Source organism: Phoxinus phoxinus (assembly GCF_949152265.1).
Source record: "Phoxinus phoxinus genome assembly, chromosome: 5".
Classification (NCBI taxonomy): Eukaryota; Metazoa; Chordata; class Actinopteri; order Cypriniformes; family Leuciscidae; genus Phoxinus; species Phoxinus phoxinus.
Window position 1 is genome coordinate 38,668,833 of NC_136880.1, and position 27,676 is coordinate 38,696,508.

Below are 27,676 nucleotides of genomic sequence, written 5' to 3' on the forward strand. Positions count from 1 at the left end.
AATTGGTCTTAATCGGAAGTGACAAGTTACACAATGAGAAAATGTCATTACCGTTTTCAAGCTCTGCCATGAACACCCATGTCCTAATAGCTCAACACAATGCGCCAATATAGCAGCATGTTCTTGACACACTGTCAAAGTACGCATGTGGAAATCTGTGTCCAGTTCGACTGGTGTTACACTCAGTTACATCTTTGAAATCCGTCACATGGAATCCGCCTTCAAAGCCCGAGCTGGGAGGATTTCGACTCTCAAGGGAGTTAGCATGTGGTCCTGGTTAGGCAGTGGTTGAAAGTTAAACCTCTGTTCGCTGACCTTTAACCAGCAGCTTGAACGCCTGCTCTCTATCTCTGAAGCTAGAGAACAAATATAGTCTATCTTGAGTTTCTGAGCTCTTAGAAACTCTTTTACACATTCGGAAAAGGTGGAAACTCTGATAAACCAGTTACTTTCACCACAGAACTCTGAGGCTGACATCTCTAGAGCTGAAAACTCATATTTAAACTTTCGCATAGACAGGTTGATGGATTTGTTTTATCAAAACCCTTTAGTGCTTCAGTGTATTAGGTTTTTCGTCTCGGTTAGTCACATGATTTAGGCTGCAATTTGATTTGCATTTGCATACTTCTAATATGTGTACTTCACTGGCAGTGGGAAAATATTCTTGAGTATGTAGTAAGACAGCAAATCAGAATAGGTTATTGCTTCAGAAGTTATTGCTTACATGACAGTGTTATTTTAGTATTATTTATACTTAGCATTTATTCATATTTCAAAATATTAGCTTATATTTTTACATTTGTTTATTTTTTATTTTAAATTTATATATATATTTCTGTTTAGCCTTAATTTATATTTATTTCAGTTTTAGTAATTATAGTACTTAAAAAAATGTCCACAACATTTTTTCGTCCAATATTATTTCGATATTTTTTAATTTCAACTTTATTATCGGAAACAGTTTTAGTTTTGTCGCTTTATTCACTATGTGTTAAAATGTTAAGATATTAAGGGTTGTTTTAAGATATGTCTTCAGTTAAGTAATTTTTTTCCCCTCTTTTTAAACATTAACCTCATTCTTTTTTGTTAAATTGCTGAAAACAATAATTTAATGAGCAGGGTGTATTTAATAAGAAGATATATTCACTGAAAACAACTGTCATTTTTACACCAATTTGCTTCTAATGTATACATTTTTAGTAATAAATCATTGCTGTCGGGGGGGAAACTTGTATCTCCAAAAACATACTTTTCAGGAAATGGAAAAGAAAGTTTTGGCTATGACTCGACAGCAAATGCTAGTCTAAGACACTCTTCTCCACTCCTCCAATACATAAAATATTAGCCTTTATATATATAGTGTTTGTTGAGTAAAGAAAATGCTGTACTTATTCAAATAATCAGTTTTACCTTCGCATTGCAAACAAGCAGAGACGATCCACTGCATAAATGATAGAGGCGGGACAGAGTTATATGAGGTTTGACTGACAGTTTGAGGATCCAGGGGAGTTGCGAGGTTTAGTCACATGCTTTTCATTGGTTAAATAGTTGTAAAACCCGCAGGCAGAAGTAAAAGGTGAACATTAGAATGATGACGTCACTTTGTAGGCCAACCGGCCGTTAGCATCACGCTTGTTCCCTCGACAAAATCCTAATAGAGTGGGCTAATATTGATGTATTTTATGTCGTAGAATAAAACGTGAAAGTGTCTTGAGCTTGTGTTCACTTCACCACACAACTTATTTCAGCCATTTAACCAAAACCCCATTCAAAAAACCCATTGACTTCGGGACGATGGAACCGGAAGTGCTAAAATGCTAACTCGTTTCTGCGTTTTGGCCTACAGTGATTTCATACCTGCACCACTCTATAATAATGATGTATGGGGAAAAATACGGGAAAAAATGGAGATACAAACTTTCCCCCCAGCAGCGACAAAATTTATTTTTGTGTGTAGTCCAATGCATACTCTATAGTTTGAAAAGTGTGTGAATTGGGATACAGTATTTGTGTTAAATTAAGTTCCATTTCCATTTTCGTTGTTATTGATGGTCCGTGTGTGTTGTGTGTGTGCAGAGATGACCTTTATCGAGTGGAACTGGACCATGTATCTGGAGATGAAATGTTCTACAGCAAGGTGAGCCCCTGTGCTGCTCTCTGTCTCTTACACACACATAATTGCATGTTTGAACACTTCGCTTACCCTCCCATGGATGTGGGTGATGATTTTATTCCTTTGTCATTTTGCAGAAAAGGACGTGGGAATCCAATAAGAATGACATCCGCATCTGTAGAATGAAGGGCAAACATGAGGTGAGCGTTCAGTGCCAAATAACACAAACGTTTTTTTTTTCGCGTTTCGAGGCCTTTTGAGCACTATGGTGGAGAAATTCATTCAAAGCATTTTGAGTGATTTACTTGCCAAGAGCTCGACGTTTTAAACCTGTGGCAGAGTTGGATAAAGTCTCATATGAATACATTTTCCCAGAGAGTAAATGTTATAAAATAGGGATTTGGTTTATATTTGCAGTCTCACAAGAGAACGTCACTTGAGCCTCTCTGCGGATGGTTTTAACCTTATTACGGAGGATTACTAACAGCGGATGTTATTGAGGGATGTAGATTTTCCAATTAATTGCTTGTTTTTAATTTCTACTGTAATTATTAGATTAACGTTACTGTCAATTTAGCTGTCAGTTACCTTTTACTGTATGACTCTTGCTGTGTTATCACATATGCTATCTTTCTTGTGTTAATGTGTCTCTTATGTTGTTGTTACATATTAATTTCATGCGTAAACAGCAAATTCATGCAGCATACTTTTTTTTTTTTTTTACATTTACATGCATTTATTCAAAGCAACTTACAATAGAGGGACATTTGTCAAAGAGCTAACATAGTATATAGCCAGGACAGGTTTATTTGGAAATATTTACACATGCTTCTTCTGCTCATCCTTCAATCAAAGAAATAATATCCAAAAATAACTCATGAATATACCTGAAAAACAGGTTTTTGGGCAAAACAGTTTCTCTAAACAGTTGCTCTACTTGAGTCCACATTAATTTAGCACTGCATGTGGTAATACTGTATATCAATATGAAATGTAAATTATGCGTTTTAATTCTCTTCAAGGCAAACACGCAACTACTCGGAGTTAATGAGGCTCATTGTAGAGTGCACTGGATTCATGCGTTTTATTTTCCTGCTGCAATTACCATAGTGATACAGTTGACGGAAAGCTGGGGGTAAATGTAATTTTATTGAAAGGCAATATTCATGTAGTTTTGAGTGTATCACACACTGGCGTCTCCATTGGAAACAGTTTTGTCTTTTATTCAGCACATTTGGACCTGACAGCTCCTGCAGCAGCTCACTTAAGAAGCTCAATAATGAGCGATCGACGTGCTGGTTTGGTAAAAACAGGTGTTACTATCATTAAACAAAGAATGACAGAAGTTAAGATGATTTTAAAAAACTGATTTGCCACGTTATTAGGAAACATGGCCTTTGTCGCAAAGGATCTGCTAAGGGATGGATCGTGATACAACACTCTTAAAAATAATGGTTCTTTAATGGCATATGGTGAAGAATCTTTAACATCCCCTTTTCATAGGTTGGAATAAAATGGTTCTTTTAAAGGGGTCATCAGATGCCCATTTTCCACAAGTTGGTATGATTCTTTAGGGTCTTCACCTCCTCAAAAACAGCTCTGTTCACAGCGATGCATGTCTCTTTAAATGATAATGAGCAACTGCTCACCCCACCGCTCTCTTCCGTGGGGGGTGTCGGCACAAGACACGTAAAGTACTGTATATAGTGCAGTATACAAATGGCTGGGGGGCGGAAATATGCTAATACGGGACCGTCCGTCAGTGGTCATGGGCGGAGCATCAGCAATATGAGTGAATGGATTTTTTTCATTATATGGTGGTTGTGTCCACACACTGCAAAGACACATTTATATGCAAACACCATATAAAAGTGAATTTTGCATCCAATGACCCCTTTTTTCCAACTTTTCACTTAAAAGTTCTGAGGGGAACCCAAAATAGTTCTGTTATGGCATCACTGCAAAATCAACCCCGTTTGGAACCTTCATTTTCAAGACGAACAACCAACTAGTTGATATAGGGCTGCATAATAAAAAAATTATAATAATTAAAAAAAAAACGAAATCAGTATTATAATGTCCATTTGGAAATGCAACATGTGCCAACCATCTTTCCTTACTTGTTATGATGAGAAATGCTTAAAAACTGACTGTTGTCAACAAATAAGAAGGTTTAGGGGATTTCTGCATTTTTTCCACAAAAATAAAAGCTTGGTGGTTTGAAAATAAAGAAATCAAGACAAATCAAGATAATATAAACATTATATTATTTTTCTTAAATGCTTGATTTTTTTTATTTTACAGTGAATTATTACAATAGTAATATTTCTTATTTTGTTTAATATTTGTAATTAGAAATAATATGTTAGTCATATTTTTATAGTCATTGATTTTTATCAGAAAAATCGCAATTCGAAATTGTGCAACCCTAAGTCGATTAGTGATATACTAAAAGGCAACCACTGCTATATAGCCACATAAATTCAGACATCTTTGGATTTTGCATTCATTCCTTTTTTTAACGTCCTGCCTTGAGTGTTGCATTTTTTAAGGAAACCCCAAAATAAAAATGGTCATTTTCTCACCCTCAAATTAGTCTAATCCTGTATGAGATTCTTTGTTCGAGTTGAACACAAAATATATTTTGAAGAATATGGGTAATTAAACAGTTGTTGGTCCCCATTAACTTGAATGATAAAAGAATGGGGAAGCCAGTGGGAACCAGAAACTGTTTGATTACCAACATTCTTCAAAATCATGTTCAAAACAGAATAAAGAAACTCAGTATTTTTGGGTGAACTATCCCTTTAAGACAACATGAAATGAAAAATACTTCAGCTTTTGAGTCGCACCTCGAGAACCCTGTGTTCTGCAACCTAATTAGTTGATTTTGAAAATATGTAGGTTTTCTTCCCCAAATCCCTTGATCTCTCCTGCCCAAATAGTTCTGCTCAACTCTTGGTTTATTATTCTCTTTAACTTGAGGAGATTGTGAAGGTCTGTTTTCCGAGCCGAGTTCAGTTCTCATGTCCCAGACGCGATTGTGTCTTTCTTTGATGTTTTCGTGATAAACCTGTTCTTATTCTTCAGCTTCAGAGGATAATTACCTTCTGCCTTCTGCCCACCTTCATAATGTAGGAGTCCTGCTTTCCCGCTCTTTCGCAAACCAGGGCGTCGTAGTAGATGTGTATGACTGCAGGGGAGAGAACTTCAAGGGACTGAGTGTCAAACCTGGACAAGGATTATTGTTTGGCAAGAGGGAGCTTACAAATTAGACCTGTCTGCCACCCACCCACATGTTCGCAGAAATCTGAGACATCAAACACGCACCTGCGAATCTCTGCCTCCGGCACTTTCTGCAACAGGGTCTCGTTCTCTCTCCGTCTTGCTGTTTCTTGCTTGCCCTTTCCGTGTAGTTTTTGTTCGTGATCACTAATTACCTCATGCACTATAAACTGTTTTTTCACAGCATTCGTCTCTAATTGTACGAGATTGACAGAATATTAGCGCAGACGGACAGAAAAGAAGCAAAAAAGGCCAGAAACACTTCAGTTTGAGAAACACGTCCAATTACCCCGTCCTTCTGTCAGATATCTGACCGCACACCTCCACACACCACTGATATCAGACAACTGATCCAGGAACCAGTTTTTTGCATTTCATATGCTCTAGAATAAGATTAGATGGACTTTAGAAAGTGCTGTCAGATTAAATGTGTTTGATCTGATCTAGCATGTGTTCCTTCAGTAATTGTGGCCTTGTTGCTTGATTTAAGCTGACATGATTTGATAATGAGGGAGGAAATTCAATATTCTCTGGTGGAGAACAGTGACTGGATCTAAAACCCTCATAACTCGATCGATGTTAGTTATCGAAACCACACATAAAAAACCCCGCAACACACAGTAGACACTAGTTTTTCGCATCGCAGAGCTGCTCTCCCGCACTGTACGACTTGACAGACAACTAGATGTCGGGCCCTATCATGCAAGTGTTTTTTGCTAGCTTCAGCCTGACGCAGTTATCATTTTCACGTCCTGCGCCACGTTGTTTAAATAGCAAATGCATTTGTGGCCATTTGTGTGCTGGTCTGAAAACAAGGTGCGTTCAGGCGCGTTGCTATTTTGAGGCAACTGACATAGACTGTGCCATTGACCAACTGAAACCTGGTCTAAAGTCAATGGTGCAATATTCTTTTGGTTATTTAAAAAGCACGTTAGTAATGCCTATACGGGTCCACAACACGTACACTTTGTCCCTTAGATGGTTTGCTCGCGCACTTTAACCTCGCGCACGAGCAGATCCATTTCCTCGTTAGGGAAGCGTTCAGTTTTTCCGCTTGCAAGTTCTGCCATTTAAATAGCTATCCGCCATGGTGCGAGCGCAACTGACTAAACACACCCATTACTCATTAAGAGAATAGGGACAATCCTTTTAGACCATGAGCAGTGTGCAACGACCATTTTCCCTGCGTTAAACTAGCAAAACTGGATTCGGACACGGCCAAAGTGCGCTTGTGCCGTGCGCTTTAGACCATGCGCTTAGATCCTTAAAATAGGGCCCGTCCGGTCCGGTTCCATTCACACAGCGTGTATTTTCAGAGAATGTGGTTGTGAGTCCTGAAAATTTATGAGTTCGTAACACAAAAAAAAGTTTGGTTATAGAATGCGGTTGTCACTCCAGTACATAAACAAACTGTGTGTGAATGTAACCGTATTAAGGACTCAAATACAGGACTGACAACCGTATTCTGCTGCTGTGTGAACGTGGCCAAAGTGACCAGTTCAAATTCAATCAAAACAGTTTCAACGTAGTGTTGACAGTGGTACATTAAACCACAATAACATCTTCAGAGGTAGATAAATTGATCATTCATAATTCATATGAAGGGTCTTCAGATGCAGGAGTTGAATAATTGCATTTGGCGGTCTCTCGACCGGCTTTGATTGGCTTTTATGAAGCACAAGATAAACAGATTTCTACAGCAACAGCATCGTGACTACAACCAGATCAAATCTGTCTCCTGTGACACTGTGTGTGTGTGTGTGTGTGTGTGTGTGTGTGTGTGTGTGTGTGTGTGTGTGTGTGTGTGTGTGTGTGTGTGTGTGTGTGTGTGTGTGTGTGTGTGTGTGTGTGTGTGTGTGTGTGTGTGTGTGTGTGTGTGTGTGTGTGTGTGTACATAATAGACACACACTGGGTCTCGAGTGTCTCGACGAGTTACAATTGTCGTTTTTACTCGCTTAAAGGGCACTGCAGGAAGAGAACTGTATTTGTATGGTCGGTCTGAATGAAAATGAGCAACGGGATTCCATCATGAAGGATCCACTGAATATCTTTTTGTTCAGTCCTGGAGAAAATTTTATTGCTCCGATATTGCTATTTTACAGCTCAAGGCACTTCATGGGTTTCATTGAATTTTGTCACAGATGTTTTGCCTAAAATGTCTTCGGAGTAATAAAGTTGACACAAATGAGAAATTGCAGGGAGCTATAAAGCTAAGTATGTGAACCCTTTGGATTTTTGCATGCAGTGAAATTCTATCTAATTTTCAGCTTAAAATATAGTCGCAACAATCTAAATACACTGTGAATAAACATTCACAATTGCTATTTTAAAAATTGCACAGTTCATGTTTAATATGATGTAATTTGTGATTTCTCTCTTGCGTATATTTTAGAGAGACTGTGTCCTTATGTTATCTGTCTATACCTTAAAGGGGCAGTAAGCGATTTCTGAGAACGCAGTTGAAAGCAGACCGAGCAGCGCAACACACTTGTGGCCAATCAGCAGTAGGGGGCGTGTCCACTCATGATAGGGCAGGGGAGAGAGTGAGCAAGAGGGAGATTTGAAAAAAGACTGTAGGAAGAGAGATGGCTGAGAGACATTAAAAAAGAGAAAAGCTCAGAGGAATATCACTAGAAAAAGAAGGGTTATGATCAGCTGGAGAGACCGAAGCGTGAAGGCCTGAAAATGACGCAGAGGTTACGTTGTTTCTGCTCCATACGTGAGTAACATTGGTTTTGCTGTTTCACAGAACCAAGATATGCTGTTGTTGTAATGCTAGCTAACAGGACAGTTATGAGTGCCATTGTTTGTCTGCTGGCGACTAACAACCTTCCTTGTCGTTCATTTGTCATCTTTGCTTTATTTTTGTGAAGCATTATTTTTCTTCGCTTTAGCTATGATAAAGAGACATCCACTCTTGCATTTGGGAGCGGTGTGTTTGTTCATTTCAAATATTAACAGTGTTTCTCAAATGGGGACTCGCAAAAAGTTTCACAAGGGATCTGCTGGGGATTTGTGAATCGTTAGTTAATGAAAAGCTAATAATGAGTGAAATCAAATGAAACATAAAAATAAACGAACGGGGCAGCACAGTTAATCAAAAAAAAAACTGAAACCCGATGTATCTTATCAAATAGTGATTATCAAATCAAAAGCTGTGATTTATAAATATTTGTTTTGGAACTTGTAGTGTTGGTTCTTGTAAAGAGTGAAACCAAGTGTGAAACCCTTAAAAGTAACTTTTCTCATTTGCAGTAGAGTCTTTGTTATTTTTGTCTGAGTGTCTCTGTAGCGATATGAGACATTTTTATATGAAATATAATATATATCGCAATTGAAATGCATAAATAATCACAATATAGTTGTTGCCAAGTTCTGCAGACCTGTATATAAATAATTAAAAAAATAAAGCACTTGCTAAAAAAAGAGATGTTATCTGTTTTCTTGCATGTCGTTTGACAATTAACTGATACCAGAGAGCTGTGAATGTGTCATTGAATAATTGAAATATTAACTAACTTAACAGAGCCTCTGCTTTTAAACAACAACAACAATAACAAATGTTTTATTTTAGCTTTATACTCTCTTTTGCGTCAACATTTGAATAAGGGTAAGTTTCATAAAAAAGCCCCATTTTGAACAAAAAGCTGAGAAAATATAATATTTTTCAATTCATAGATAAGCAATGCTTTTATCGCTTGTTTCTGCTGATTTTTTCCTGTGCTTGGATCCGAAGATTCTGTACTCTTTCAGAAGAAGTGTAATAGCGCTGCCTACATCTCCGAGGTTCGGCTGACAGAACAGTCTGCATCGGAACCTCTGCCTTACTGAGTGATTTTGGTGCAGAAAGAAGCGAAAAAGCAATTTGAGTGGGAGGAACGGGAGCGAACGGAGACATGCAGAGAGAGAACAAGGAGTGGTGGAGAGTGAGGACGGTGAGAAGAAAGACAGGAGGGTAAGGGAGGAGAAGACAGACTTTGATCAGAGTAGAAAGGAGTGGAGTCTGCTGGGGTGCGAGAACGTATACTGCCATGTCGCATGCTCTAATCTGAAGAATAAATCTTGACACTTTCTTGATGGTGTTTCACAGAGACCTGAAGCAAATGTGCTCTTCCCCAGAGCGAAACCTGCTTTTTACACTTCTGACGGGCGTACGGATCGACCCGCTCGCAATCCTGCATCTCTGATGAATTCAATTTTACAGTTTATGAAGCGGAACGTAAGATCTCCCCAGCCCTGCAGGGAGTTTACAGCGCACTGACACAGCTGGGCCGTTTTGCTCACGTTCAGCTGTGTGTTTATGGTGTGCCACTGAGTTCTGACAGGGATAGATGGTGCTAAAGACATTTATTAAGTTTCTTAATTTGATCTAGTTTTCATCAATGTTCTCAGCATCTAAAGCAGAGTTCCTTTCCTGCTGATGTAACCAAGGCCTTGTGGGCAGGGAAATATAATATTAATCAACTATATGTTTATTTTGTAAATGTGAGGGCCTGTTTCATGGGTGGTTGCTTGGGGTGATGGCCCAAGATGGTGAACGACGTGATTTCACCAAGTGCCTTCATCTATGTTCTTGGATCAACATCTTTTTTTTAAATCCTGGAACAACATTGCAATCAACCAATCAGATTTGAGTGACAAGTTTACAGTTTATGTCAAGTTTAGGCTTACAATCAGGGTTAGGTGCTTCTACATAATTTCCCTCTGATTTTAGGGATAACTTGTGGGTAGGGTTAGGTTTAGGGGTAGGGATAGGGTTAGGACAACGTTTTGGACAGGATCAAGAAAATAAAGTCTTACTTGGGAAAATCACGGTATAACCGTATGTGGCTTAAGTCAAGATTTTTTCCTGTTTTATCACTCACAAGATACATTTTTTTCTTTTTTTTGTGTGAAAATGTCGAAAAAATTGTCCTGGAAAAGTTACAGACATAAGTATGATCCCTAAAGTGAAGTATGAGTAATAGTTACTTACGTCTTAGACTACAGGAGTTTTTAAATCTTAACCGATTGTGAAATCTGGTTGCATCACGCACATTTATTCTTTCAAATCTCAAACCTGCACACACTACAAGATTTGAAAATCGTGGCGGCATCACACATTACAATATCTTCTTAAGATTATCATGCCAGATAAGCACCTGACGTGATCTCACGTGGAAGTGGATGTAAACAAAATGGATACTGTGTCGCAGCAACTTGCTGAAGACATTAAATGACGAGACATTATAAAGGCAGCCGCGGTGTTGCCGCATTTCGACCAGCTGTTCCTCCATCTCTGTTGTCCACTGGACCCATAGAGGTGCTCGATGTTTGATACAAGCCTTGTAGACTTGTCTCGCATTGGCTATTGTGGAAGTACTGCCATAATCATAGTCATCCTAAATTAAAATCCTCAATATCAAACATGTGTCTGATGTAAATGCCTCACATTACCAGATAATCTTAGCGGAACATTGGAACCGACCGATGCCCTGGACACGATTTTTATCTCCAAATACTGGGATGGGTAAACCGGGCATAAATCGGACCCTTAGGGTGAAGAGAAGCTAGATTTTCTTCTAATTGGTGGGTAATTGTGGGCAAATTGTTGCCTAATTTTGCCACTGTTATTTGCATTGTATCCTGATGATCACTAAGAAAAACACAGAGGGAAAAAACTGGCATTGTTGATGCGGGAATGTTGGCACCTCAATACCTCAATCTTTCACAGCATCCAGGTGGAAATACTCACGGTAATAAGAGGTGAAAGGTTGCGTCATTTTATATGCTTACACACACACTTCAGCTTATCAAAAATGAAAAGATCCCTGTCTGTTCTTCTATTCAAACACATCATGCACACACATGCTGTAAGTTGATCTATCAATAGGGAGTGTGTGTTTAACGCTGTGAGCAGCTTGAATGCATTTGTAACGACACTTAGATCTACATCTCTTGTGCAAACACACACACACAGTGAACGGTGGACTTGCATCTGTAACAACACATAGAACCTTGGCAGTCCTGCTAATCACCTCAAAGAGCCTGACCTCAGTGTCGCCCCCCTCTGATTTCAGCTCCACCAGGGGGCCCAGCCAAACTCAATGGGCAGAGTGGTGAATGGGCCCTATGGTGGAGCTGCGTGTTGGGGCCCACATGCAGAGGTTTCAGCAAAATACACAAAACCACTTCAAAACGTTCCATTGATGTCCGTCAGGGTACAAAGACATTCCTGATTCATGAGTGTTCGCAGCTGGTTATCCAGTAGGACTGCTTTTATAGCTGGACTCACGTCATGATGCATTCAAGTCCAGCTACTTCCTGTTTCTGTGCTACACAAAGACGTGCAGCACCATTGTGCCTATTTAGTCCAAATACAATGTAAAAACCAGCAGAAAAATGTATGTGATATAGGGTTTTCAACCAGGGGTCCGGAGCGGTACTGCAGGGGGTCCTTCAATTAATGTTTGATCATAAATAATTTTTTGTTAAAGAAATAAAACGGTTAAAAACATCACAAAAGTCAAATTTAAATATAAGCAACTTGAAAAGAAAACAAGAGCACAGTTGATACTGTAATAATATAATATTATTGGCGAAACAGATTTGCGCTCCGGATAACGTGAAATGTTCCTATTTACAGCGTGTTTTTGTAGCGGTGAGAAATGTAGCCAATCACAGACACGTTTGTTGATCTCTTGAACGCGATGGCCAATCAGAGGTGTTTTGTTAGAATCCACTCGCTGGAGTTTTTGTTCAAGTGCTGAGTGAGTTCTGCTCGCTCTCGCGAAACCTCACATTAAAGGTGCAGTGTGTGATTTTTAGTGTTGAGGTTTGCGAATTACTTATGGACTATCCCTCCCTTTTCAAACTCGAAGTAGATGCTACGGTGGCCGACTTAACAGCACATTTCCCCCCACATAGCAAACCCACAACACAGCGAGGGAGAAGATTAGTGAAAGTTTAGCTGGCTAATATGAGCTGTTATGCTGTAGGCTAACGTTAGTGTTTTACGGTCAATAGTACTGATCAGCTGATTGTCTCACGAACGTAACCAGCACATTTATCCCCACATAGCAAAGCCATAACACAGCAAGGGAGAAGAACTAAGTTCTTGAAACAATATAACTACATATTTTACACCACTGACAAGGGAAAAGTCACTTCTCACGGTGTCTATGGCTAGCTTCTAGGTAATGCTAACATTATGAAACAACAGTTTTCATTTGCATTGTTAAAGTTGGAATACCTTACCTATCCAGCAGAAAAAAAGGCAACTTCGGCGTTGCTTTGAAAGCCTTTTTCCCTCATGAAACCCTTCCATCGGTGCAAAGCCACACCGATGTTGACCCGTGATTTTTGCCTTCATTTCTCCCTTATTTTTCTATACAATATCTGTGGTCATTAATTTTCGCGGAATTCTGCGGCGTCTTTTTCTACTGCTTCTCATTCAAGTTAGTGACGAAACACGCTCTGTAGCGCTGTTTGTTCGCTGTCGGCTACGGTAGAAACATGACGTCACAATATGTTGATCTTCATAGAAGGGGGTGTCCGCGCTTATGTAGATATAAATGACTCATTCTAAGGTAATAAAAACATAACGGTTCATTCAGTAAGGTCTTTATACACCACTGAAAACATAGTTATGGATCTTATATTGCATTTCTGTCAATAGATCCTCAGAAATAATACACATTGCACCTTTAACAAAGAAATGATGCAAGTAAAATATTCATTATGCAGTGTGTGTACTTTATTGATTTTATTGGAATGTTGTGAGATCGCGCACTGTGACATCATTTTAGTGATTGTAAAGTGAGGCTATATAGATAATAATCTAATAAATAAAAGTAGCCTATTGTTTTTCAAGCTGCTAAGAGGACTAACCCATGCTGCAAAGTCTCGGAGTGACATCTTCACATAAATGCAGGATTCACTCTCGAAAGTGCAATTGACATAGTGATAGCCTATAGCAAGGGACAAAAGTATGGCATGTCAAAATAGAAACGTGCAATGTAAATGCAGACTAGATTACTAGAAAAAATATTTGTATAATTTATATTTGTTTAATTCCATTCCAATTATTTGTGAAAGTAATGACTTGTAAATAATCTTAAATGTCTCACTCCATTGCTATTCTTGTTACGGTGGAGCCGTTGCTAACACATTACATCTGCACTTTAACCCACACTCGTTTCCTTATTGATTTGTTTCTTAATTGTCCATCTGACAGTAAAATTAAAATGTTAATTTTTAATAAACTTGTAAACTTTAGTTGTCTGATTAATAATATAAAAATGTATGACTGCAAATCCATTAAAATAATTTACAACAGCAAACAACTAATGAATTGGGAATTTTTATCGTAACGTGTTATTTATTATGATACATAAATCTTATTTGTAACAATGGAAGTATTAGACAGAGTGATGCATGTGCAACAACAACAATGTAGGCTACATAGTTCTGATCTATTGTCTTAACATTATATAACTTATTTTTTATCATAATATGGTCAGTTTCTATTAATATCGAAGGCTATAATCTATGCTTAATATGTCACTCTGTTTGACACATTTTGTATCGGGGGTCCCTGCTTCATGGGGTCCTTGCCCTGAAACACTGAAAAACGTTGAACTGTTGTGGTGATGCCCGCTGTGTGGGCTCTGTGACGGAGCTGCAAGCTGGGACCTTCTTATCTAGTGTCTGTCTTCAAAAACAAACAGCTCTCAAAATAATGATGTCTGGGGGAAAATGACTTGTGAAGCTGTGTAAATATTTACAGCCTTATTCTTTTGTCCATCTCACCCTACCCTTTCATGTCTGACCCATTGCGCGCGCACACACACACACACACACACACACACACACACACACACACACACACACACACACGCTATGCTTTTGTTTCTCTCCCTCCTTCACTCTAATTTTAATTAGTATTCAGATGACTTTGTTAAATGACATGAAAGTCAAATGCTGCCAAGTCATTGTTATTCAAAGAAGATAAACCCGGCAAAACAAATACACCGAGTTTGAAATCATTTCCGCTGTTCCACACAATAATTAATAGGAATAGTCATTTTATTGTGTTTATGCATATTGAGATAACATAATTGTACAAACAATCGCTCTCTCTTTCTTTCAGTTTTAATCCTAAAGCTTTTTGTTTATTTCCAGAGCTTTGACGCCTACTGTATTAGTAATATTAATAAAAGGACAACAGGGCAAATAAAAAAATACAAGTAATGTTAATAACTATAAAATATTTATAAAGATACATATATTTGAATATAATATAATAATTATATTTTATGTATTAAAATGAAAATCTATTAAAATATTTTGTTTATTTATTTTATTGTGTTGTATTTTATATTATTTTACCTTCATTTATTACATGGAACATCAGACATGTAATCATAATTCCACAAATCACATGTTATTCCTATAAAGTACATAGGAAAATATAGTGAAAATACAATATTATAAAAATATGGCACTCATTCACTACCATGCCAAAATATTGTATTGTATTGTGTTATATTGTAAACAACATAAGCAATCAACAAATTTGACAACTAGAATAAATATTCTAAAAAAGTGTTGTTGATAAGGGAAGAAAGAGGTGGGAACCGGCGAATGTTAAACATAACTTATGCACAACTTATTATTGCACATACATAACATTTTAATAATAAACATAAACAACAAAATGAAAGTAAAGCGGAGCCCCTCACGGAGACTGCCGCATAAACTAAAATAAAGCACCAATGTAAAGTCCCACGCCTGGTCCTCTCTTGTCTTGCACTGTCACCTTTTCTCCTTCCAGAGCTCCTCCGTGGGACTCGGGGCCGGTGTGATGCTCATTAACACTCGCGCTCCGTATATATAATATATAATAGTATAAACAAGAGTAAATTGTTCTTTTTCTCTCTGTTTACCTCAGGAGGAGTGTCGTAATTATATTAAGGTGCTGTTGAGCCATGATGGAGGGCTGTTCGTGTGCGGGACGAATGCTTTCAACCCGCTGTGTGCCAATTACACGGTGAGTGTTCCTCAATGCCAGCAGACTTCACTGTCTCCCCTGTGTTTACCCTCAGCAAACATGTAGAGCGTGTAAAGAGTAATATTACACAAACATCACAAGATTCAGTTCTGTTCATAGCTTGTATGTATGTATATTTATGTATGTATGTACAATGTGAGATTTCATCTGTAAGCATGAAATATATATATATATATTTAAGTACACTGATAAAAGATACAATAAGGTATTCTGAAAAAAGATATAACCAATTTTCAGAAATTGCTTGTACATTTTACTATTAATGACAATGAAATAGCAAGTTACATATAGCCTAAACATGAAACCTTTTTTTTGAGCATATATAGTGTAAACACTGTATATAGAACCAGTTATTTTTTAAGTACTAAAAGAATAATATTTGTTAATGGAATCTTTGATAAATCAGTACCATTATTTCTTGTTATTCTCGTTGCTAGTCAACTTCGTAGCAACTAGTGCAAGACTCTACAAGTTAATTGACATATTCTGCATTGTTTGCAACATGTCACTCACCTACTTAAAGGAATAGTTTACTTTAAAACGAAAAATGAACTATTCCTTTAACAATATTTTCTCTCAGTCCAGTCATTAAAAAAATGCTTTGTGAATCAGTTCCACTGAATCATTAAAAAGAATCAGTTCATTAGAACCCATGGATTAACACTAATGAAAGAGGATCAACATTAATGGAAGTGCGATTGACTTAATTATTAAAACTCAATAAAAGGATGCACAAAATGACAGCGAAGAGTTCAGAGGAAATTATGTTCATTTTAAGCATTGAATCGAAAGTGTGAGTGGTTTTGTGGCTGAATCTGTCAGGAACATGTCACCCCCCCAAAAAATGTAAAAAAAAAATAAGAAAATGTATTTTGCATTAAGAAACTGAAGCATTAATGACCAAATAATTTATTTTCTTTAGAGAGATAATGACTTTGGTTTACTTTTGGTAACATTAATGTTATTCAATATTGTTAATGTTAATAAACCCCAGCTAACATTGAACTTTTTGATCTATTGAATTTGTTATGAGGTGGAAGGATGAACCCAATCGCAGACAGTATGAACTCACACAACGTTTAATATAACAGACAAACAGGGGAAAACAAAAACCCACGAGGGGGTAAAACGAGGGCAAGACTGACAAGGGATGACTATACTTGATACACACTAGACAAACTTGACAATTAACTAACAACAGGATCAGGATAAGGCACTTACTACACAAGACTCTCACAAGGTATTCACAGGTAAGTAGACACATGAAAGAATCACAATGAACCGACAAAGGAAAGCAAACACATGGGGATTAAATAAGGAACACTAATGACGAAGACAGGTGAAACTGACTAGACAATAATCACAAGACGAGGATAACAAGGGGGCGGGGTTACTTAACGAGACAACACAAGCACATGACCCAAACAATTGGCCATGCGCTTGTACACAAAACATGATTCTGTCATGATCCTGCCTTACAACCAGGGAAACTCAAGGACACCAAGGCAGAATCATGACAGAATTGTTCATTGTTAGTTAATATTTTATGGAGCTAATATTCTGACAAAATGATTTGAATTTGAATTGTGTAAATCTGAATTATTTGCAAGTGTAATCTAACAAAATTGAATTTTAGGTGGTAGTTTAAATAGTTCTGAATTTGAATTTTTTTAAACGAATATTGAACATTTGAAATTTAACAAATTGAAATGTTTTTATGGCTGAATTTTATAGACATGTATTTTCAAACAGTAATATTCAGTTTAAAAAAATTCAGATTCAAGTTTTCAAGATGAAGAAATTCAGAACTTCAAATTCAGTTTTCTAAAATTCAATGTCAAAAATTCAAGTTCAAAAATTCAGATCTGACAGAAAGTAGGTCACAGGTCATCCACAGGGAAGAGTAGATGATCTCAGAAAAGTCGAACAGAGCATTTTGGCCAATTGGGGACTGCGGAAGTTTTCCAGCGCGAACGTGGTGGTGGTTCAAGAGGTTGCCACTCTCTGACTCTTGTCATGAATCGCCCGGAGGTCTATTACATGTACGACGCAGTCTAGACCGGACGCGAACGGTGCGACGCGACCCGTGAAATCCCCAACAGCACACGGATTCCCCATCCTATTTCTGAGCTAGTCCCAGCTCTTTGCAACAGTCGCTTCAAGCTGTGTTGCGTCGCGCCGCTCGCGTCCTGTCTGTGTAACTGAGGTCTAGTAGACAAGGTGGCGTTCTAATCAATTTAACACAAAATGTAGGCTACTTTAAAACAAACACCAGAGACCGCTTAGACAATGTCCCACGTGCTGAGAACGCTAACCTAACATATAAACACAAAATCATTCATGTTTAAGAATCACTTACCTCCGGGCGATTCATGAGTGGACATTCTAAAACGCTTACGTGAAAAACGCTTAACGTGGCTTACTGTACGAAGACAGTGATATTTAAGGACCAAACTCAGTACAAATCATATTAATAAACCATACTTTGTATAAAAAATCAGATGAGCCCAGAATACCTACGCAACGCGTTTAATTGTGCGTTAAGCATTTCCTTACCATAGAAAACCGTTATAAGAAAACGCTTAACGTGGCTTACTGTACAAAGACAGTGATATAAGGACCGTACACACAGTGGTGTAGTCTACGTGATACGCAGGTATACGCCGTATACCCACTAGGAAATGCCAAGTATTTCCGTATACCCACTAAAAAAAGCGTGAAGATACGTAACAACTTCGTTTTGACAGAACTTTCTCACTTTCATTCATAAATTCACCGCGTCTGTGTTTGCAATGGACACAGATCAAATCGCGTGAATATTAAAAACTTAAAGAGACTGCAGTTGTTCAACGCGTCTCTGGGAATGAGCGCTCAATGTGTGCTCTACTACACACACACACTGAAGCAAGCGCGTGCTTGTGTCAGCGCTTCACTGTATGAGGACATGTAGGCTACACATGACACATGAACATCACAGAGCTGCTATGAGAGTCACTTCATGATAATTTCACCATTTAATTTGATAAAAGGTCGTCACAGTATACTCACTACACAAAACTAGACTACACCACTGCGTACACATATTAATAAACCATACTATGTATAAAAAATCAGATGAGCCCAGAATATGAACGCAACGCGTTAAGCATTTCCTTACCATAGAAAACGGATAAGAAAACGCTTAACGTGGCTTACTGTACAAAGACAAGGACCAAACTCAGTAGCCTACGCATCATAATAATAAACCAGATGAACCCAGAATATGAACGCAATGCGTTTAATTACGCGTTAAGCAAATTCCTTAATAGAAAACCGATATGAAAACGCTTAACGTGGCTTACTGTACGAAGACAGTGATATTAAAGGACCAAACTCAGTACAAATCATATTAATAAACCACTTTGTATAAAAAATCAGATGAGCCCAGAATATGAACGCAACGCGTTTAATTAAGCATGTTCTAATCATAGAAAACCGTTATAAGAAAACGCTTAACGTGGCTTAATAAACCTTAAATGGTCCTTAATAAACCATAGGCCTACTATGTATAAAAAAATCAGGTTTAAGGTTTATTAAGCCACGTTAAGTGTTTTCTTATAACGGTTTTCTATGATAAGAACATGCTTAACGCGTAATTAAACGCATTGCGTTCATATTCTGGGCTCATCTGATTTTTTATACATTGTTATTATTATGATGCGTAGGCTACTGAGTTTGGTCCTTGTCTTTGTACAGTAAGCCACGTTAAGCGTTTTCTTATCGGTTTTCTATGGTAAGGAAATGCTTAACGCGTTGCGTTCATATTCTGGGCTCATCTGATTTTTTATACATAGTATGGTTTATTAATATGATGTGTACGGTCCTTATATCACTGTCTTTGTACAGTAAGCCACGTTAAGCGTTTTCTTATAACGGTTTTCTATGGTAAGGAAATGCTTAGCGCACAATTAAACGCGTTGCGTAGGTATTCTGGGCTCATCTGATTTTTTATACAAAGTATGGTTTATTAATATGATTTGTACTGAGTTTAGTCCTTTAATATCACTGTCTTCGTACAGTAAGCCACGTTAAGCGTTTTTCACGTAAGTGTTTTAGAATGTCCCTCAGAGAGTGGCAACTGGCCAAAATGCTCTGTTCGACTTTTCTGAGATCATCTACTCTTCCCTGTGGATGACCTGTGACCTACTTTCTGTCAGATCTGAATTTTTGAACTTGAATTTTTGACATTGAATTTTAGAAAACTGAATTTGAAGTTCTGAATTTCTTCATCTTGAAAACTTGAATCTGAATTTTTTTAAACTGAATATTACTGTTTGAAAATACATGTCTATAAAATTCAGCCATAAAAACATTTCAATTTGTTAAATTTCAAATGTTCAATATTCGTTTAAAAAAATTCTAATTCAGAACTATTTAAACTACCACCTAAAATTCAATTTTGTTAGATTACACTTGCAAATAATTCAGATTTACACAATTCAAATTCAAATCATTTTGTCAGAATATTAGCTCCATAATATTTTAACCAACGTTAACTAATAGGACCTTATTGTAAAGTGTTACCAAATATTCAGTCCACATATTCAGGCCACATCTCACATTTTATAGTTAAACCTTAAAAGTCTTTGTTTTTACAGTATATTTCGAAATGAAAGCCATACTGATTTATTGTTAAAATATGAAATTGAGAAAAACCCTTCTGGAGACAGGTTTTCTGGGTTTGTTTTAGTTGTGAGATAAATGGACACACACTACAGTTGCGTTTGAAGGGTCCATCTCTCTCACACATGCACACACTCACTCACACTCTCTACTGTTGCTGGAAGCGTGTTGAAATGATAGCAGCACTTGTGAATGTGTTTGGAGATATGTGTGGTTTATAACAGCTATCATCCTCTCAGAGAGTGTCATATCCCGTCCTCACAAAGAGTGTGTGTGTGTGTGTGTGTTTGTTCAGAGAGACACTCTGGAATTGGTCGGCGAGCCCATCAGCGGAATGGCCCGATGTCCGTATGATCCCAAACACGCTAATGTGGCTCTGTTTGCAGGTACCAGCACACATCTCTGGCCATGTAACGACTCTAACCTCTAACCTCACATTATTCACAAAATGCACTGATTTTTTTTATCACCCTTTAATCTGTGATAATAAGAGCCGTACACCCAGTAGATACACAACATAATAATATTTAATATCGCCTCATTTATAGCTGTTTTAATTTGCCTCCATAAATGTGTTTAACCACCTTTTCCAAACATCGTTATGCTCAAGGACTTTTCGAACGCTTTGCCGCATATATCATCATGGCACAATGTCGATGCTCACTTCTGGTTATTGACCACTGACCTTTACCCTTTGCCCCCAGAGGGCAGCTTGTTCACAGGGACAGTTACTGACTTCCTGGCCATCGATGCTGTCATTTACCGCAGTCTTGGAGAGAGTCCGGCCCTGCGCACGATCAAACATGACTCCAAATGGTTCAGAGGTAAGGTTTCATATATATATATAGTTGCAGATCTAGGCAGGTTGAGCTGGAGGGTTTCAGAGAAACTAGCTTACAGCAAACAATGAACCAGACTATTTAAATGAAAGGAATCTCATTGGCTGCAGGATCAGCAGCGGCCAATCAGCTCGTACCATGTGATAGTGATGTGATTGCTCAGTATCAGCTTGCGCCCCTCTAGAGTTTTATGACTGATATACTCAGTTTTTTTTTTTAAATACAGAAATTATGTTTTATCATGCTTAAATGCACTAACAATCAGGGCTTTTTCAGTGGTTTTATCTGTCACAATAAACACTCCCTTTCAAAAGTTTTGGGGTCAGTAATATTTTTTTTTAAAGCAATTAATACTTTTTATTCAACCAGAACTCTCTGATCAAAAGTGACAGTAAGGATGTATAATGTTTTAAAGAAAGAAAAAATCTATATAAAATAAATGCTAAAATTTCGATTAATCAAAGAGCCTTGAAAAACTGTTTTCATCATTCATAATTATAAGAAGAAGAAATGTTTCTTACATATTAGAATGATTTCCAAAAGATCATTAAAACATTACATCAAACATTAAAAATGTACTTCAAATGATCTTTTCTCAGCAAATATTGATATATGCAATTAATTGTAATTGTATTTTTTATATATATATATTTTTTTTTAATAAAACTTTCTAAAATAATTCAAATAATTTGAGTAGAACCGGTAATATAAATATTTTATTGGACGTCTAAATTGTCCCTTTGAAGTGAACTTTTTAAGTTTGCATGGACTTACTGTACAGTTCCCGTTGGTTGAGTTATGAAAGCTCAGCTCCGTGCAGTGTTTTGTGAATGTGCAATACTTTATATTTTCAAAATCACTGTTTGACTATTTTAAAGAAACCCTGTATGCTGTTTCATGTCTACTAACTAGACACGATTCGTTTTAACATTGTGATATATGGATATTAAATATGGCCTTTCAATAGAAAAACTGACAGATAATCAACAAAGAAATAAGCTAAATAACTTTTTATTACAAAACCAGACACCTGTTATGCATTATAAAAGGAGCATTGGCATCTAGATGACTAGTTGACCATCTTGACCCATTCTTAGTTATATCCTGTCCCACATGTAACTTCACATGAATAAAGAGGGGAAATAACTGGGTTGACTTGTTTAGTTGGTCATGAAAGTGTTAACATTATATTAAAACATTGTTTTAGTGATACAGCAAGTCAAACAGTGTTTCTGTGCTAATGCTCACATAAACTGTCAAGAGAGCAGAAGCTGCACTTAACCTGGATTATTCCTTTGAAGTTGCTTCAGGAATTGTTGAATAAAAAGGATTGCGTCTTTGTCGCTCTGCAATCTACCTGTCGGTTTGAAGTGGGGTTTTGTTTTGTGGGTTTTAAAATAGTTTCTGGAAGCAGTTTGCAACACTGAATTTTGAGTGTGATTTCACACCAGGCACACCGAGAGTGCTAACAAAACCAAATGGGAAATTTTTTTGTGTCATTTTTTTTTTTTTTTACCTGACTTGTTTTTCACAAATATGCGAGACCTTGTAACCACCGGAAACTGCGCGGTGCTTTCCGAGCCTCGTTCAGGCGAGAATAGGTGGATGTGTGTATAATTTAGAGCTCTCTGTTTGAACTTTGAATGCTGGAGAGCTATGAGATGAATATATCTATAAAAGAATCATTCAGGGAGTGAGACCGACATAAAGACCCGCGTCTGCTTTATAAAACGCATTCTGCTCAAGGAGAGAGAGAGGAGAGGCCAAGACCTCCGAATGTCCTCTCTTCACTCTCTTTGCTTTATTTAAGAGGACATGCATGTTTTATGAGGACTATCTCTGCCTCATTCACTTGTGTTTGTGCCGTTCTCTCGCTGTATATCTCTTTCTCTCCCTGCCTCCCTCTGGGACTGTGCATATGTTGTTTGTTCAGATTAAATGTCTTTATAATGACTGATGAGTGTTTACTTATTCGAGCTTCAATTTCTCCATAGGACACCCTAAGACTGTTAAATGAAAGCCTGCGTTTGTGTGTGTCTTGCAGAGCCTTATTTTGTGAGTGCCGTGGAATGGGGACCTCATATCTACTTCTTCTTCAGGGAGATGGCCATGGAGTTCAACTACCTGGAGAAGGTGAGACAGAAATATACACGTGGACATTTACACGTCGTTCAAAAGTTTGGGGTCGTGATTTTTTTTTTTTATGAATTTGAAAGAAGTTAGCTTACTTTGATCAAAAAATACAGTAAAAAAAAAACGGTAATATTGTGAAATATTATTACAATTTCAAATAACTGTTTCTGAATACATATTAAATTGTACTTTATACCTGAATTTCCAGCATCATTACTCCAGTCTTCAGTGTCACATGATCCTTCAGAAATCATTATAATATGCTGATTTGCTGCTCAAGAAAAATGTCTTATTATTATTATTAATGTTGAAAGCTGTTGTGCTGCTTACTTTTTAAACCATGATTTTTTCAGGATTCTTTGATTAATAGAAAGTTCAAAAGAACAGCATTTATTTTAAATAGAAATATTTCGTAACAATGTAAATAGGGTTGTCAAATGACCCGATACTACCGCTACCAGTCGGTACTTTATTTTATTTTAGTTTTATTTAACCTTTATTTAACCAGGTTAGTCTCATTGAGATATAGAATCTCTTTTTCAAGAGAGACCTTGCCAAGATAGCAGAAAAAATTAGATCACACAATCACAATACAAACTCAAAAAAGGCAAAGACAACTCAAGTGCATTTGAATTAAATAAAAGTGCCATTAATTAAAACATTTGCACATGTGGATGGACTCATGTTCTATAGATTTAACATAACGTTTAAAATCATTCAAGGAAATTAGACACTGTAGTTTAAGTGTTTTCTGTAGGTCATTCCAAGTTGAAGGTGCAAAAAACATGAAACCCATGAAAGCATACCGAAAACTAAAACGGTAGTGTGTGTGTACAGTACCGGTAGTACAGAGTATTGGGCATATTCAGTGCCTGCTGATAGATCCTGCTTTTAAACACCCTCGTTCGTGACCGTCAAAGGTTTCTATTTACAGTGTGTTTTTACAAGCGTTGATCACTGTAGGAAAATCATGGCCTATCAGAGGTGCAAGTCAGTAAGTTAGTCAGAATCCGCATAACACCCCTGAAAACACACTAGGTTTTGTTTGGTTCAATGCGAATCCTTTCATTATAACCAACAAAGTGTAAACACGATGAGATTCATTGTACAATTAAGACAGGTTTTCGTTATTAGAACTGGAGTTTTGGCGAGAGTGTAAAATTCAGTGAGCTTACACTTTCCAATAAGGTCCTATTAGTTAAGGTTAGTTAATGCCTTTACTACTATTAACTAATAAATGAACAAACAATTATCTACAATCTTTGTTAATGTTAGCAAATAAAAATACAACTATTATTAATTATTAGTTAGTTCATGTTAGTTCAGGTTCATTGAATAATATTACCAGATACAAATTAATTTGAAATTAACATTAACTAAGATTAATAAATAATAAAAAGTATTTTTCATTGTTAGTTCATGTTAAATAAAGGCGTTAACAAATAGGGCCTTGTTGTAAAATGTTAGGCCCCCCCAAAAATAAAAATCCCCTCCATCCCCAGTTCACCTTTACCATTTATTGAAACTAAGCTGATTAATTATTCATAATGCATAAGTAATCAAGGTTGTAAGGTCATAACATGCAAATTAACATATAACTGCCCATGAAAAGCCAATGCAGTATTCAGGAACTTGATAGTGCCCCGCCCCACTCAGAGCTCAGCCAATCATAACCTAGGTCATTTACATATATTAAAGGTACAGTGTAGTAAAGGCCCAGTTGCAAAGTGTCAGAGAGAGCTTGGAAAATGATGGAGTAAAAACTGATCTGTTTTATTTTTGAATGTGTTTGTGTGTGCGTTAGGTGATGGTGTCTCGCGTGGCACGTGTGTGTAAAGGTGATTTGGGCGGCTCTCAGCGTGTGTTAGAGCGCCAGTGGACGTCGTTTCTGAAAGCGCGTCTGAACTGCTCAATCCCTGGAGACTCGCACTTCTACTTCAACCTGCTGCAGTCCACCAGCCCCATCATACGCATGCAGGGCAGAGACGTCATACTGGGGGTCTTTTCAACACCCTCAAACAGGTACACACACTTATCATACAGGATGAATATTAAACGGTACGGTGGGATCATTTGCAGTATAGTGGAACGATCTGTGTGTGTGAATGATGAATGCAGATGAGACAGTAATGGGATTCAACAGCCCTGATGCAAATAAGGACAAAAAACCTTTGAGAAGGTTATTTCCTCAAATCATATTGGCACCATTTATTGTCTTATCAGTTTCCTTTCCAAGATGTATCCGGTCACTATTATTTGTAAAGCACTGGAAAGGCGAATTTCTCAAGAACATGTCTGGGCCATATTTCACACTAAAATCATGTGAAATGTATGTATGTATTATTATTATTATTATTTTATTTTAAATTATTATTTTTTATTTATTTACTAATTAGATTTTATTTACTTTTGTTTATTGTACTTTATTTCATTATTGTATTTGACATGACAATTAAGCACACAAAAATTCCACAAAAATGTTCAGTACGGTAATTAATTACCCGTACACGGTTATGAGATTTTTTCATTATGGTAACGAGGGTGAAAGTTCTTAACTGCAATTAAAAGAATGTCCTAAAATAGGCTTGCTTTCCTTTAAGCAAAATTGTATTTCTTTTGGTGGTGGTGGTGAAATATGATCTGGACATGTTTTTGTGACATTCGCACCGCAAATGTGTAAAGATTAGGAAACATAACTAAATTGAAGGGAAATGGAAAACGGTTCTACACACGCACGTACGCTCGTTCCTCTGTGATTTAGCTTCTTATTAGTCTGTTTTGAACCCGAGCAGCACGAATGAATCCAATTTCAAGGCAATTTGGATTTTGTTCTTTTGATAGTCTGCCTAAAAGGGCTCTTTTTTTTTTCTCCAGAAGAAAGACAAAACGAAGAGTTGTGAGAGTTTGATTGTCTCAGGAAAAAGACTCAGAGAATTCAGTTAGCAGGGATGTTAATAATCGCCATAAACACATTTTAACAATGGGCAAAACACTGATCTGCTTTCCAGAGGGTTGGAAATGGCCAGCTCATGTTGTGCTGTAGAATACAGTAGCAGTTGTGACATCTGTCAACATGTGCAAAGAGAGCGAGAGTCAGAGAAAATGAAGTGCTAGAAACAACCTTTGTGTCTGTCTGTATACATCTAGAGAAATGTGCACTTTCTCCCATTCATAAGTAATATGAATGCACCGTCTTTCTATGAAGTACAAAGTCTTGGTAGCACTTTATTTTACAGCCCTGTTCCTTGTGTACATACTATGTACGTATTATAGTAATTACAATAACTAGGTAATAACTAGGCAATAACCCCGAACCTACCTCTAAACCTAACCTTAACCCATGTACAGTAGTTACTTTATATTATCCAGTACAGGTGAGTACACTGTAAGGAACGACACATAAGTGCGAATACTGTGATATAAAGAGCAACCAAAGTCTTTGTTCGAACTCTCATTTGCTGACAGGCAGGTTAATGACCACCAGAATTTGTTTATGATAATTATCTCACAAAGTATCATGGTATTACCACCCGATGCCATAACTACGGCCACGGGCTGATTTGCATGAGAGGTGAGAGATGAGAGATGAAACACTCTCACTAGAGGTGTGTACACTGACATTTTATATCTCTGTGGAAACTGAAAGTCCTCCGAACAAATGGTGGCATATCAATTCAAAGATTCAAAATGAGTATAATACTTTAAGAACTCCACGTGTGATTGAAACATACAGTAGATGTAAAATGTATCCTTGTCGTATCACAGAGCGGTTATACAGTTCCACAGCATAGCTGGAAATACCTCAGAATAGATGATCACTGAAACAATCGAAACATGAAAGATTTGACGTTGAATTCCACATTGACTTGAACACACTGCTTCGGCACTGCATGCCTACACAAACAACTCCCAATAGAGCATAGATATTTGCATACTGTAGACCCAAAAAAAAAGGATAGAGAGAGACAAAGAGACGGAGAGATATGGCAGAAGATGCTGTACAACAACCAGCCGATAATCTGAGCTTGTGGGTTCATGAAAGGGAATGAATTGGTCTGTTCTGAGCTAAATGGATAAACAGTCAAGTACATCATAAAACCAGCCCAAATGTTGTTCTATCAGCTCTTTGTGTCGGTCCCGAGAGCTCGTAACACACTGTAAGAGCTCTCACTAGTCTTCCAGGCTCCACGGGTAAGTGTGCGTTCAGTATGATATACTGCAGTCCATCAGGCAGATGATGAGGGCCGTTTTCAGTAGATTACCTCTCATTGTGTTCGTATGATTAGAATAAAAATGAGCTTCGTCATCAGCTTCCAGTGGAATGTTTTTGGTGTTATATCTGCTCCGCTAGATATGGTTATTTTTTCACAATAGCAAAGAGCAAATTCCAGGACAGCTGTTGAGAAAGGAAAGTGGTCAAGATTAATGAGAAGTTGGATGTTTGAGGAGAAAATGTCTTGAAATGGAAACGTTTTCATACTTTTGTGCCAACATTTTCGGAAATATACAATTATTTATTTGTGTATTGTGGCTGCCATTGTTTTTTGTTTTGTTTATTATTCTCTCCATGAGCCACGAGAGGCTGTCCATTAC

General features: G+C 37.4%; 2 protein-coding genes across 3 annotated transcripts in view; both read left to right on the forward strand.

Annotated features, from left to right (window-relative positions):
- Nucleotides 1-27,676, forward strand: part of LOC306998107 (uncharacterized protein) — a 514,861-nt gene that overhangs the window by 324,873 nt on the left and 162,312 nt on the right. The gene's annotated exons all lie outside the window — the stretch shown is intronic.
- sema6ba (sema domain, transmembrane domain (TM), and cytoplasmic domain, (semaphorin) 6Ba) overlaps nucleotides 1-27,676 on the forward strand; it is a 152,933-nt gene that overhangs the window by 92,935 nt on the left and 32,322 nt on the right. For both annotated transcript variants that reach the window (XM_079614412.1, XM_079614413.1), the window contains 7 exons: nucleotides 2,077-2,137; nucleotides 2,251-2,313; nucleotides 15,330-15,428; nucleotides 20,407-20,497; nucleotides 20,816-20,935; nucleotides 22,995-23,083; nucleotides 24,888-25,105. In XM_079614412.1, the coding sequence (XP_079470538.1) occupies nucleotides 2,077-2,137; nucleotides 2,251-2,313; nucleotides 15,330-15,428; nucleotides 20,407-20,497; nucleotides 20,816-20,935; nucleotides 22,995-23,083; nucleotides 24,888-25,105 (741 nt within the window). The remainder of the gene's footprint in view (nucleotides 1-2,076; nucleotides 2,138-2,250; nucleotides 2,314-15,329; nucleotides 15,429-20,406; nucleotides 20,498-20,815; nucleotides 20,936-22,994; nucleotides 23,084-24,887; nucleotides 25,106-27,676) is intronic.